Source organism: Porites lutea, chromosome 10 (assembly GCF_958299795.1).
Source record: "Porites lutea chromosome 10, jaPorLute2.1, whole genome shotgun sequence".
NCBI classification, from domain to species: Eukaryota; Metazoa; Cnidaria; class Anthozoa; order Scleractinia; family Poritidae; genus Porites; species Porites lutea.
This window is the reverse complement of record NC_133210.1, coordinates 17,402,439-17,413,979: the sequence shown is the minus strand read 5'-3', so window position 1 is coordinate 17,413,979 and position 11,541 is coordinate 17,402,439. Positions and strand designations below refer to the sequence as shown.

The 11,541-nt window shown below is 41.0% G+C and overlaps 1 protein-coding gene across 3 annotated transcripts in view; it reads right to left on the bottom strand.

The window, feature by feature from the left end:
- Positions 1–5,338: 5,338 nt before the first annotated feature.
- LOC140949835 (uncharacterized) overlaps positions 5,339–11,541 on the bottom strand; it is a 53,734-nt gene continuing 47,531 nt past the window's right edge. Inside the window, exons 1-4 of one of the 3 annotated variants that reach the window (XM_073398973.1) lie at positions 11,001–11,114; positions 10,068–10,730; positions 9,412–9,507; positions 5,339–8,593 (exon numbers count right to left, since the gene is read on the bottom strand). In XM_073398973.1, coding sequence (XP_073255074.1) covers positions 5,862–8,593; positions 9,412–9,507; positions 10,068–10,701 — 3,462 coding nt within the window. In that variant the 5' untranslated portion in view covers positions 10,702–10,730; positions 11,001–11,114 and the 3' untranslated portion in view covers positions 5,339–5,861. Of the gene's footprint in view, positions 8,594–9,411; positions 9,508–10,067; positions 10,731–11,000; positions 11,115–11,541 lie in introns of those variants that run through there. The other 2 variants (XM_073398972.1, XM_073398971.1) reach the window with 2 other exon arrangements.

Below are 11,541 nucleotides of genomic sequence, written 5' to 3'. Positions count from 1 at the left end.
ACTGCACGTTATGACTAGAGGCTTCATCTGAAGACTCTGAACCAACTGTAGCCGTCTCTACCGCCTCCCCCTCCCCCCCCCCCCCCCCCCCCCACACACACACACACACACAACCGGGAGACAAGAGAGGAGGTCAGAAATGTGCAAATGCCTAGCAGTTCCCTGGGGCGACCACCCGGGAGGCCGCTGGTAAGCGCATTAAGTACTCCTTCGCGGGACGCGACAGAAATAAGCAACACGCAGGACACGCGGCCTGTTTTGTCTCCTGTAAGTCTCCGAGGTTCTAGTTATTTCTTGTGATAAAGATGTTTCGTTTTTCAACTGATGACAAATAATTTCTTTTTACTTTTGTCAGTTTTTTGAAAACTGAAGAAGTATGCGCGTGTTGCTATTTCTGCCGCATGATCGATCTGACCGAATATTTTATAGTCAAACAGGTCAATTCTCAAAACATCAAAATTTATTGCTTCAAGATGTTGGGTTTGGAGCTTGGGTATTAAAAAATCCCTTATAAATAGGCATTGATGATCAGTAAATCAGTAGGAAAATAGCTCCAAGTCCTCAGGTTCACTCGTGTCCTTTGCAGTTTATCGGCTAATCAGCTGTAAACACTTTTCCGAATATTACTGTAAATTTGTAAGATTTTATGTAACTATTCACCAGAAGATAGATTTAAAGCGTTCGAGAACATACAGTTGTCCCTTTTACTGATAGTTCGAGGATTTTATTTGTTGAACAAACATTGGATTGCTGAGATCGTAGCTTCACAAATAGTTGCGAACCGCAAATGAAACGCTTTCATCATGGAAAAAAAATCGTAACAAATTGTTATGCTTTTTACTATTATCATAGTTATTTAAGCATTTTGGCCTTACTAAGCATGCAGTGAAATTATCGACCCATTGAGCAGCTTGTCGTGTAGATAGTAGTTCTTAAGGTTCAATTTCCACGCCACACATAATCTGGACATTTAGACATAGCTGCCATTTGGCTTTTTACAAACTAAAGATGGAAGGTAATATAAATTATTTCCATTCTAAGACTTTCTTAGATTTTTACAGACACTGTTAAGTCTAAAATTTATATTTAGGAACAAAAAATAGTGAATACTCATGACACAGGATGCTAAAGTAAAAAATAATCAAATCGAAATATATTCGATCGAGGTACCAGGTAAAATGATGAAAACTGATCAAGGTTTACTATCCATATTGCATCTACAGTTAAAAAAAATTAAGTACATGTACAGGTAAGCAATCGATTGAAGGAGTACCTGTCTAAGAGTCCATATTAGGAAAAACGACAACGCGCGAAACGAGACGGATAGAAATTTGCCCGATTCTGTCAGTGGTTCTCAAACTACATTATGTAAGAGGCATCAAACCGCACAGTCGGAATGCCCAAGAGGGCCGCCCACGAGGCTCCAGGACTCTCCAGGTCCACGAACGGGATAGCATGCCTCCGTGAAAAAAAAAACTGTTCTACCCGATATATCAAATTTTCAAAGGTTTTTTAAGTTTGCAATCGCTAAAAGGGAATGTGTGATTCTAGCTCTCTGCCCTTGACACTACCTAGCTGCGAGGCTTGGTCCCTCAGAGGTTGGGAAAGGGGGGGGGGGGGGGCTCCCCTTTGAAAGTGACAGGAATTTTCGTCGCCTTCTTAGGGGAAGAAAATGTAAGTTTTGGGTGTTCAATATTTTTAACCATACTAGCCTTAGGGGTATCGTCCTATGGTTGTGCGTAAAGAAGCATCTTAATCTAATTAAGCATAAACCACACCCTGATTGCGAGCTTGCTTTTGGGTTTAATTCTAGTTTTCCAACGAGTAACCTCGTCTCATTTTCATAAGATTCCCTCGGGATCCTGGATGGAACTTTACACGATCAGAACACGATATAGTCCCCGGCACCGTTTCAAGTATTGGCTTTCGATTCTGAAGGAGTATACGTACTTGGTAATTTTTGAACAAATTACTATAAAAATCGATCGAATTTTTTATTTGCAATGAGCGCTAGTTGTAGATACTCTTGCGTCCCAAAGGATATGACAAATCCTCTCTGTTATTCGTTTTCAATGGCATGCCGATTGCATTCAACCCTGTTCAAACAAGAATATATGTGTGGGCCACGAGGAGTTAAACGGATATTAATCAATCTGCAAAGTGGGAGGCTTCTTTTTTTTCATTTTTATCCCCGGTCTTGTAGTATTCCTTTTTCTTAATTGTCTTAATCTTCATGTTTCAGTCTTTCGTTCAGCACGGTCAAGGATCGCTGATGTCTCCCCAATACAAAACCTGCTTTGATGTTTCTGTAGACTGCAAGCTTGTCATCAGAAAAGCCATTTTACCGTCACACAAACCAAATACCCAACCTTTAAAACTTCACATTAACAATCATTATTATCACCACACGCGGCCAAATGACAAACTGCTCCTTTTCGCAGGCCAAACGGCAAAGTGCGGGCTGTAAATGGAATTTGCAGCCCTTAACATGATTTCATGTTAAACATTCTTCCCTTATGAAATAAATTTGTACGATTTGGCCTTATGTATTAATAATAATGATAATCACATGTCGGGCATATCGTTTATTTGTGTCCCTCGTAGCATCATTTGCACCCTCGCTCCGCTCGGGCGCAAGTGATGCTACTCCAGAAGTCATGTGATTGTCCTATTCTCGAAACCAGTGCTTATGCTTCTGCCTCTGCGCGTACTCCTGGCCGTCATGGGCAGAATAGCTCTGGGGTCGAGATTGATTAACAATTAAGCTGAATAACACACGCATAAGCAGTGAGGGAACTTGCGAATAACACGGCATACCGATAGACCGAAACAAAAGACGGCGCGGATGTACCGGTATCTTGACTCTGCGGCCCCTTCGCTTCTCTCCCCCTCTCTCTCATTTTCTTTTACAAACAAATTGCAAGTCCTCGTTCGAAGACCGTAATTTACTGCCTAAAATCTTGCAAAGAGTTCCTCGCAAATCCTAGTGCGAGCGCCCAAAAACCGTTATTCTATTGCTTGTTACGAGAAATTCAGCACACATCAAGCCCTGAATCGAGTTCGTCTAGGATAAGACGACATTTTGACTCCTCCACACAACAGCAACAGACAAAATGTAAAGGCAAATAAGTTTATTTTTGGAAGGCTTGGCAAGAACCAACTCTGCAAAGTACGTATGTAAATACAGCAATAGGTAAATAACTGAATGTAAAACACTCGTAAACTAGCTTTCACAAAAAGAAGGAACTGCTACAACTGGTCGACCTCGACGTGAATCCCCCAATTAAGCACGCAGGCTTAGCGCCAGTTAGGCCGCCAGTTAGGCTAGGGAAACTAAATAAAACTCTGATCAACGGGTAACTGCCGGGGACAGAGTCACACTGTAAGACCACAGAGGCTGAGCGCCGGAAAAACTGGGAATTATCTGCACCAATGTACCCAACAAGGCACGTAGGCCAATTGCTAGTAAGGTTGCCAGAAAAAGGCTAGGGGAGGACATCTAGCAGGGTAAACAAATGGCCAAAGACCCTGGCTAGACGTCTGTACCATTAATTACCTGCAATCTAACTGCGTCAAACTAGACTAATGTCGCCGCCTAGAGAGCAGTTCCGGGACAGCTGACCTAAGCATACGGAGAAATTAATGATATTAAGGTGGCTCGATACAGTTTTTCAGGGTCAATACCTCCCAAGTTTGAGCATAAACTACGTCGCCCTAAACAAAGATTGGTCAAAAGTGCCACCACATTTGTATTAGATAAAGATGAAAATTTGTTATGATCAGGGTTGCAACGACATCGGAGTTTTCATAGCAACGAAATGACGCTATTACCTATTTTACTTGCAGCGGTATACCTCGGCACTGGAAACTGTTCTTCCAAAATCGTTCACGGGAACTTTTTCCTCCAATAACGGCCTCGATGTTCGTGAAGTTTAAGAAAAATCTGTAAGAGCTTTATCGAGATATTTTGGGATGAAGTTTTTATCGTTAGAAATAGTAAAAAATGGACAGTCTTGATGTTTGGCAGTTACCTGTAGAAAACGAAGCGCTTTTGACCTCAAAAGTGGTTTCAATCTTTTTTAAAACGTGTGTGAAAGATCATGGAGATAGCTCCAGCCGATTGCTAGAAAGAAGGGTTTGATTAGTATGTATCGATGCGCTTTTGTTCGCGGTTTTGTAAACGTTTTGGTCTTCTCTAACAAATTAACGAATAATTCAAAAAAATAATAATAATAAAAATTAAAAAAATAAGGTTCTTGAGATTAACCTTCCTTTTATATGACCTTCTTTATATGCAACGTTTCTGCAAAACGAGTTTAATAGCGATGTTGTGCGTTTTACCAATCAATGTAACAAATAAAGTTGAAAGGCTTTAATTCTTGAAGGAAACGAATTAAAGTCGCGAATGTGTGCAGGAAATTAAAATATGACCGAAGTCGATCGATCTGATCACCCCGAGGTCTAACCCCTGACCCTTTTCCATACCATTTTTGAGAGAAATGGTACCCCTTTCGCATACCTTCCACGGACAAATGGTACCACTTTCACATACCTCGTATAGAAAATTGCATCCCTTTTAACTGCTATAAAAACACTGTCTTTATTAAGTATTACTAAATCACAAAACCAGAGCATTTTCTCGAATTTTTCGCAGCCATAAAATCTTTCCGTAGGTCTTGCCTGTGGACCTCTCCTGACTCGTTCAACAATTCGATTTCGAGTCCGGTGGAAACTTGAAAAAAAAGCTAAAAGCAAGCTTGGGCATTTTAAGAAAAAACTACAATAATATAAGATATGCCACTAATCTTAAGGAAATGAAACATTCTTATCCCGCGTGAGATCTGATACTGTTACTTCATCGTTTTCAAAAATTTCTATTTGTATCTGTCAGTTAGAAGTTCGGTGAGCGTTTTTATCGGATACACTTGAACGGAAGGCTAATCCACGCAAGAAATTGTTGGGTCACGGGAGATGGTGACCGTTAGCGAATATTCCACTGCGTATGGGCTTGAACCCGAACCGGACAGCGTTGTTGTTGTTTGTTTCTTTTTTTAACATTCGTCAGAGGGACAACACCCGTCACAGGTACCAAACCAGTACTTTTTTCTTAATATTTCGTATTTGTGCACGATATGGCGCAAACGCGCTCAAAGACGTCCTCTGATTCAAAACGTGGAAATTTTGAGGAAGACGATGTCCAAATGCCCCTTAAACTAGTGAAAGAGTTGCTTAAGCAGCAAGAGTCAACTTTAAAAGTGTTTCTTAGTGCCTACATGATTAATTACACATTACATGATTAACGAAAAACTGTATCACAAAGCCAGGGATCGAGCTGTCAAAGCAGAAAGTTTTCATTTGGCACTTTTCGCAAAAATTCTCGGCTTAAAAAAATGTAAAACCAAGGGGTCTGACGGACAGCTCTCTATGTAGATATATTTCGATTACATTGCTTTGTTAGCCTGCATTTCTCCGAGTGGGCGAGCGGAGAAGGCGGCTGAAATTCAGGATAATTCCTTTGTTACCCGATTTTTTTTGTCATGGCATGAACTAGCTTCTTGCCAGGGTCTAACTAAGAAACCAGATTGTTCGGATGTGTAAAAAATAGCACAAAAAGAAAGAAAAAAGAAAATGAAACTCTGTGAGTAACAAGTACTTTTTAAATTTTCTAATTTCCAACAAAAGGCAAAGAATTAAAGAGACAGAGAAAACCGAACGATAATGGGATACGGTTACCGTGTTCATCGTCAATTTTCTTGTAAACAGATTCACTGATGTCATTACCGTGCCACAAAATGAATTGTTTCAGAGCTGTGCTTGTATTAAGGGCTTTAGCAGGTGACTCAGCACCAGCAGGACCAACGTTATTGCCAGCCAGACACAGTCAACTTTGTCAGACTTGTGTTTGTTTTGAGCGCTGTAGCAAGTGACTCAGCTCCGGCAGGACCAATGTTATTGTCAGACAGGTCCACATTTGTCAGAGTTGTGTTTGTTTTAAGCGCTGTAGCAAGTGACTCAGCACCGCCAGGACCAATGTTATTGTCAGACAGATCCAATTTTGTCAGAATTGTGTTTGTTTTAAGCGCTATAGCAAGTGACTCAGCTCCAGCAGGACCAATGTTATTGTGATACAGATACAAATGTGTCAGAGTTGTGTTTGTTTTAAGCGCTGTAGCAAGTGATTCAACACCGACAGGACCAATGTTATTTTCAGACAGATCCAAATCTGTCAGAGTTGTGTTTGTTTTAAGCGCTGTAGCAAGTGATTCAGCACCCGCAGAACCGATGTTATTGCCAGACAGATCCAAGTCTGTCAGAGTTGTGTTTGTTTTAAGCGCTTTAGCAAGTGATTCAGCACCGGCAGGACCAATGTTATTGCCATAAGACAGATACAAATTTGTGAGAGTTGTGTTTGTTTTAAGCGCTGTAGCAAGTGACTCAGCATCGAAAGGGCCAATGTTATTGCTCCGGAGATCCAAATTTGTCAGAGTTGTGTTTGTTTTAAGCGCTGTAGCAAGGGACACAGCACCGCCAGGACCAATGTTATTGCCAGACAGATCCAAATTTGTCAGAGTTGTGTTTGTTTTAAGCGCCGTAGCAAGTGATTCAGCACCGGCAGGACCAATGTCATTGCCAGACAGATCCAAATCTGTCAAAGTTGTGTTTGTCTTAAGCGCTTTAGCAAGTGATTCAACACCGGCAGGACCAATGTTATTGCCATAAGACAGACACAAATTTGTGAGAGTTGTGTTTGTTCTAAGCGCTGTAGCAAGTGACTCAGCATCAAAAGGACCAATGTTATTGCCCTGGAGATCCAACTTTGTCAGAGTAGTGTTTGTTTTAAGCGCTGCAGCAAGTGACACAGCACCGCCAGGACCAATGTTGTTGCCCTGGAGATCCAAATTTGTCAGAGTTGTGTTTGTTTTAAGCGCTGTAGCAAGTGACACAGCACCGCCAGGAGCAATGTTATTGCCAGACAGATCCAAATGTGTCAGAGTTGTGTTTGTTTTAAGCGCTGTAGCAAGTGACTCAGCACCAGTAGGACCAATGTTATTGCCCTGGAGATCCAAATTTGTCAGAGTTGTGTTTGCTTCAAGCACGGCAGCAAGCACAGCAGCAGCAGCGTCATCTATAACTCCATGATTCCGCGCTTGAGCCTGTTGAACCTTCAGACTTGCGCCAAATGTACGTGCCAAGTCTATATGAAAACAACTGTTTTCAATTTTGCATTCTTTAATGCACTCAAGTGCAACAGGTAAACATTCTTCCACATCAGCTTTGTTCACCTCATTCGCTATGCAGTTGATTAGGGCTACTGCACTTTCTTCAGACCTCACTGCAAGCAGACCACAGGTAAATTTCAATACCTCTCTTAGCTCTCGGAAATATCTTGGGTCAGTAACCAATATTTCAGGACTGCTTTTTTTGTTAACAAGCTGGCAACAAAGATAATGTCCTGCGAAGAATTCTTGAAAACTCTTATGCGTAAAGCCGTAGCACATACACGGTCTTCGTTTGCTGCTTCCAGGTTGAGCTGATAGAAACCCAAATCCAGGTAGGTCGGCATCTTTATTTGAAAGCTTTTTGTCCTCAAAGTACATGTTGTCTTCATACAGGCCGTTTAAAGCTATCAAACCAAGGCGTTTCAACTGATCTTTGTAGATTTCAATCAAATCCTGATCATTTTCGACTGGAAAACCTTTCTTTTTTCTGTATCTGATTAGAACACATTGTACTACTTCCATATACAACTGAGTTCTACTTTCAGGTAAAATACCTTGAAAGTCTTCACAAAGAAGGCAAAGCAGTGCAGTGTTTAATGGGTTCGCTGTCATCTCTTCAAGCCTTTTCTCATTCCGTATTTTATCTAATAGCTTTTCGGCCAAATCTTCCTTGCCGGCAAAATATTTGAGAATAAATTCTTCGCTATCTTGATAAGTGAAACCTTCAATCTCTAGCAGAGTGTCACAAACCTTTCTCACAGGTATCCCAGCCTCGTGTCGTGCTGTAACCACAAGGTGACATAGAGGAAGCATTTTACCTTGTATGATGTCGGTAAACTCAGGCAGTTTGTCCGGAGGTAACTCGTCCAATCCGTCAAGTATGAGTAGAACCTTTGACTGATTTTGCCGAATGTACTCGAAGAATTTCTCTCTTTCCTTTCGCTGAATTTCACCCGGCAAAAGCTGATCATCAATAGCTCCCCAAAGGTCGGACTCGATCTCGACATCACGGCATTTCAGCAAGAGCACCATCTCGAATTCCAGAAAGCAGCCTCCTTCCTTTTTTATGTTTATAGCCCAGTCGTAAGCAACCTTATTGCAGTATGTCGTCTTTCCTATACCTGGATTTCCTTCAATCAATACTTTTCTAGGTTGTTTGCACTCTTCGTGGGGTTTAAAGATTTCAGTCGTTTCAACAGCTCTTCGCTCCGCTGTTGCTCTCGCTTTTTTCTCTCTGCTGACCATACGAAGCCGTGTATAAATATCGCCTAGTTCAAACTGAAAGTCTTCGCACCAAGGAAAGGGCGCGAGCCATCCCTCATGACGTTTGTACTTCTGGCGAATGTTTTTAATATGCTCGGCAACCAAACCAACTGTTGATAATAAATGAGAGCCAAACTTTGTTTTAGATATTGGTCTTAAACAGGTTGGTTTGCTACTTTCAAAGTCCGTAACACAAATGAATAGAACAACCTGTAGAACCATGCTAGGAGAAGGCGATTTGCAAAAACAAAACGTACCGTTTAACAATTAGTTTATCTCCTAGCTATGTGCACCGTTTAAAGCAAGCGTAAAACATCCCAGACTACACCTGCTGTGAGAGGTCCCTTAAGTATAAAGGACACGAAACATAACAAAGGCCCTCTTTTTTGTTTAAAGGCAGCCTTTTAGCAGGCCTCTTAAATTTGTGAGAAGGAGGGCAATTATATTAGTGGTTATGAACTTCTTCCTACCAAGATGTTAGGGTATTTTTTCGCGTGCTTGCTGGGTTTGAAAGGCTGGATCTTTTTTTCATCTGGGGAGAGTAACAATCGTGACCCACAAGGGACATGCAGCAAATAAAAATACTGCTGCAAAACAAAAACACTTGCTACAAATTTAAATTAAGTTGAGCTACCCCTCGGTACATTTGAAACCGAGATACCCGCCATGTATTCTAGCAGGGAGCTATAAACAGCCTAGGGCGTTTCGCTCTAGTCCAAAGTGTGCCATCTGTCATGTCACTCACTGAAAGAATCACAATTTTTACTGAAGGCAAATGAATAAATTGCAGCACTTTGGGATCTTCTTGAGAAATTCCTTTCTGGATACGGAACTGTTTTTTTGGAGCCAAGAGCGATACAGACAAATGGTCACTGATCGATCAGCAATACTGGCCTTACATAGCGGGCTACAGTTCGGGGAAACTGACCTTCCTCGCGGGTCGGAGATTCCTTTAAAGTCTTCAAGTTTTCACTGATGCTTTCTATCTGGTTTCTTATCTCTTTAAGGTCTTCTCTTGTTCTATCTGTCAGGGAGAAGAATGCACGAGGCAAAATTAGGCTTTCATCAAACACCTTTTATTAAGGACAATTCAAGTTAAAATCATATCAGTTGAAAAAATTAAAGAGCTTGTAAGTGGCCGTCTTATCAGCATTCAGAGGTTAAATGAAACTTGCTTATAGTCCGTCCGATGCCAGTTTATGGTTATAGAATGTTTTCTTTGTAGATGGAAAGTTAATTTGTCCAATTCGAAGCTTTCATTCCCGCCCACAGCCCATTCGTATCGTTCAGTATTTGTTACAGACTCTCTCCACTAAATTACAAACTGATAATAAATTGAATTAAATTAATCGCTAGTTTAAAGGAAAGTTGTGGAGAAGGCGAACACCAAAACCGCTAATAGACAATACTAGGGATAGCCCCACTAATTAAGGTGTAAGAAAAATGTGTGCAAATATAAAAAAATAAATGTTCTAATTATACTTAACAAAACTTAAAACATTCGTTTCAAAATTTGCAATAGTATATTTATATCCTATATACTATTCATATACACTTATTTATCCAAGTTACTACTTAAGATACCTTCCATTCTGTTAAGTTGGTCCTTAACGTTATCTTCGTCTTTCTTCCATTCCTTTAACAGCTCTCGGTAATGCGTCTCCTTGTCTGGATCCATAGCCTCTGTTTTTAGTTTTGCGATGGCAGCTGCATCTACACCCAGTGCGACCAGTGCGGCACTTATATCCTGCCACAAGGAATTAAATTTTGGATCGTCCACAGACGCCTGGCTGGCATGCCCACAGACAGCGTTCCTATAGTACTTCACTCTGGCTATGTTAGCCCCAACACTCGTGTCTGAAGCAGGTGGCAAACTGTCCCAGCCTGTGGCAGGAGCGGGCAGACCACATATATTCCTCAGAAGCACCACCAGTAGCGTAATGTCAAAGTCTTCTGATGTTACAGACGAAGGAGGAGAAGGATACAGTTTGCCCCACTGTGTGGCATTGATGATTTTCCTTTTTCTAATGGACCGCAGAGTTGAATGTTCTGCAGAACCAGCTTTCAAAATATTAAACAGGTTTTCTGGGGAGTGGAACTTGTCAAAGGTGTACCTCAACGCCTTGGTGCCTCCATCCACTAAAAGGCGACATAATCTTGCATAATTAGCCGTCTCCTTCGAGGATGGAGCTAATGTTGGAACATGCACAGAAGCCATCAGAGTAGACAAAATTTAGATCATCATCCCTATAATAAAAAAGGGCCAAAGTTTTATTAATATTAATGCCCTATTTACTACAAGTACCTTAATTTGGAATTTGCTCTCAGTTTGTAAAATCCTCAAATAACAAATAACTATTTAAAAGTATCTTTAACAAAGGCTTTATATGAATTGTGACTACGCTGAACGTTATCAGCAGATTGAGAAAAATAAGAATGACAGAATGCTAAGTCTTAACGTGAATTACGCAGGAGTGCCGAGTTCTAAATAGAATATTTGTTCTTTATAACACTTACCCTTGACCCTAACGGTACCACTGCTGGGCCCTTTTCTTAGTGAACTGTTTCACCTTCTGCTAGGTTTTCCCACAACTATCTGGCCAGTCACTCAAGATCAGTCCTCTGTTAGACCTTAAATGGACAATACGATTGAAAAGAATCACCAAGTGGAAGTTAATTTTGTTTGCATGAACACAAAACAAACAAAAAAATCCCTTAAACCTTACACACTTTCTGGTGAAGTTTAAGGTTTCTCGCTATTAAATCACCCATGCCAATTTTCAGCTTCCTGAAGTAAGAACCCTTGCTCTCAAATTCATGGCACAATTTGATCTTGAAAGAAGAGTGCAACTCCTGAATATGATCATTTTTTCTACACTCTTGTTATGGTGGCTTGACACCAGTTAACAAGCTACAATCATGGACAAACGTCTAGTGACACATTTGCATATGTAGGGCACATGAACGACCCCTCCCCCTACCCCACAAACAAGGTTGGACGCGTGTATCCAGAATTTTTTTCCAGAGTTTCAAAATTGTATAGGATGGGGGAGAGAGA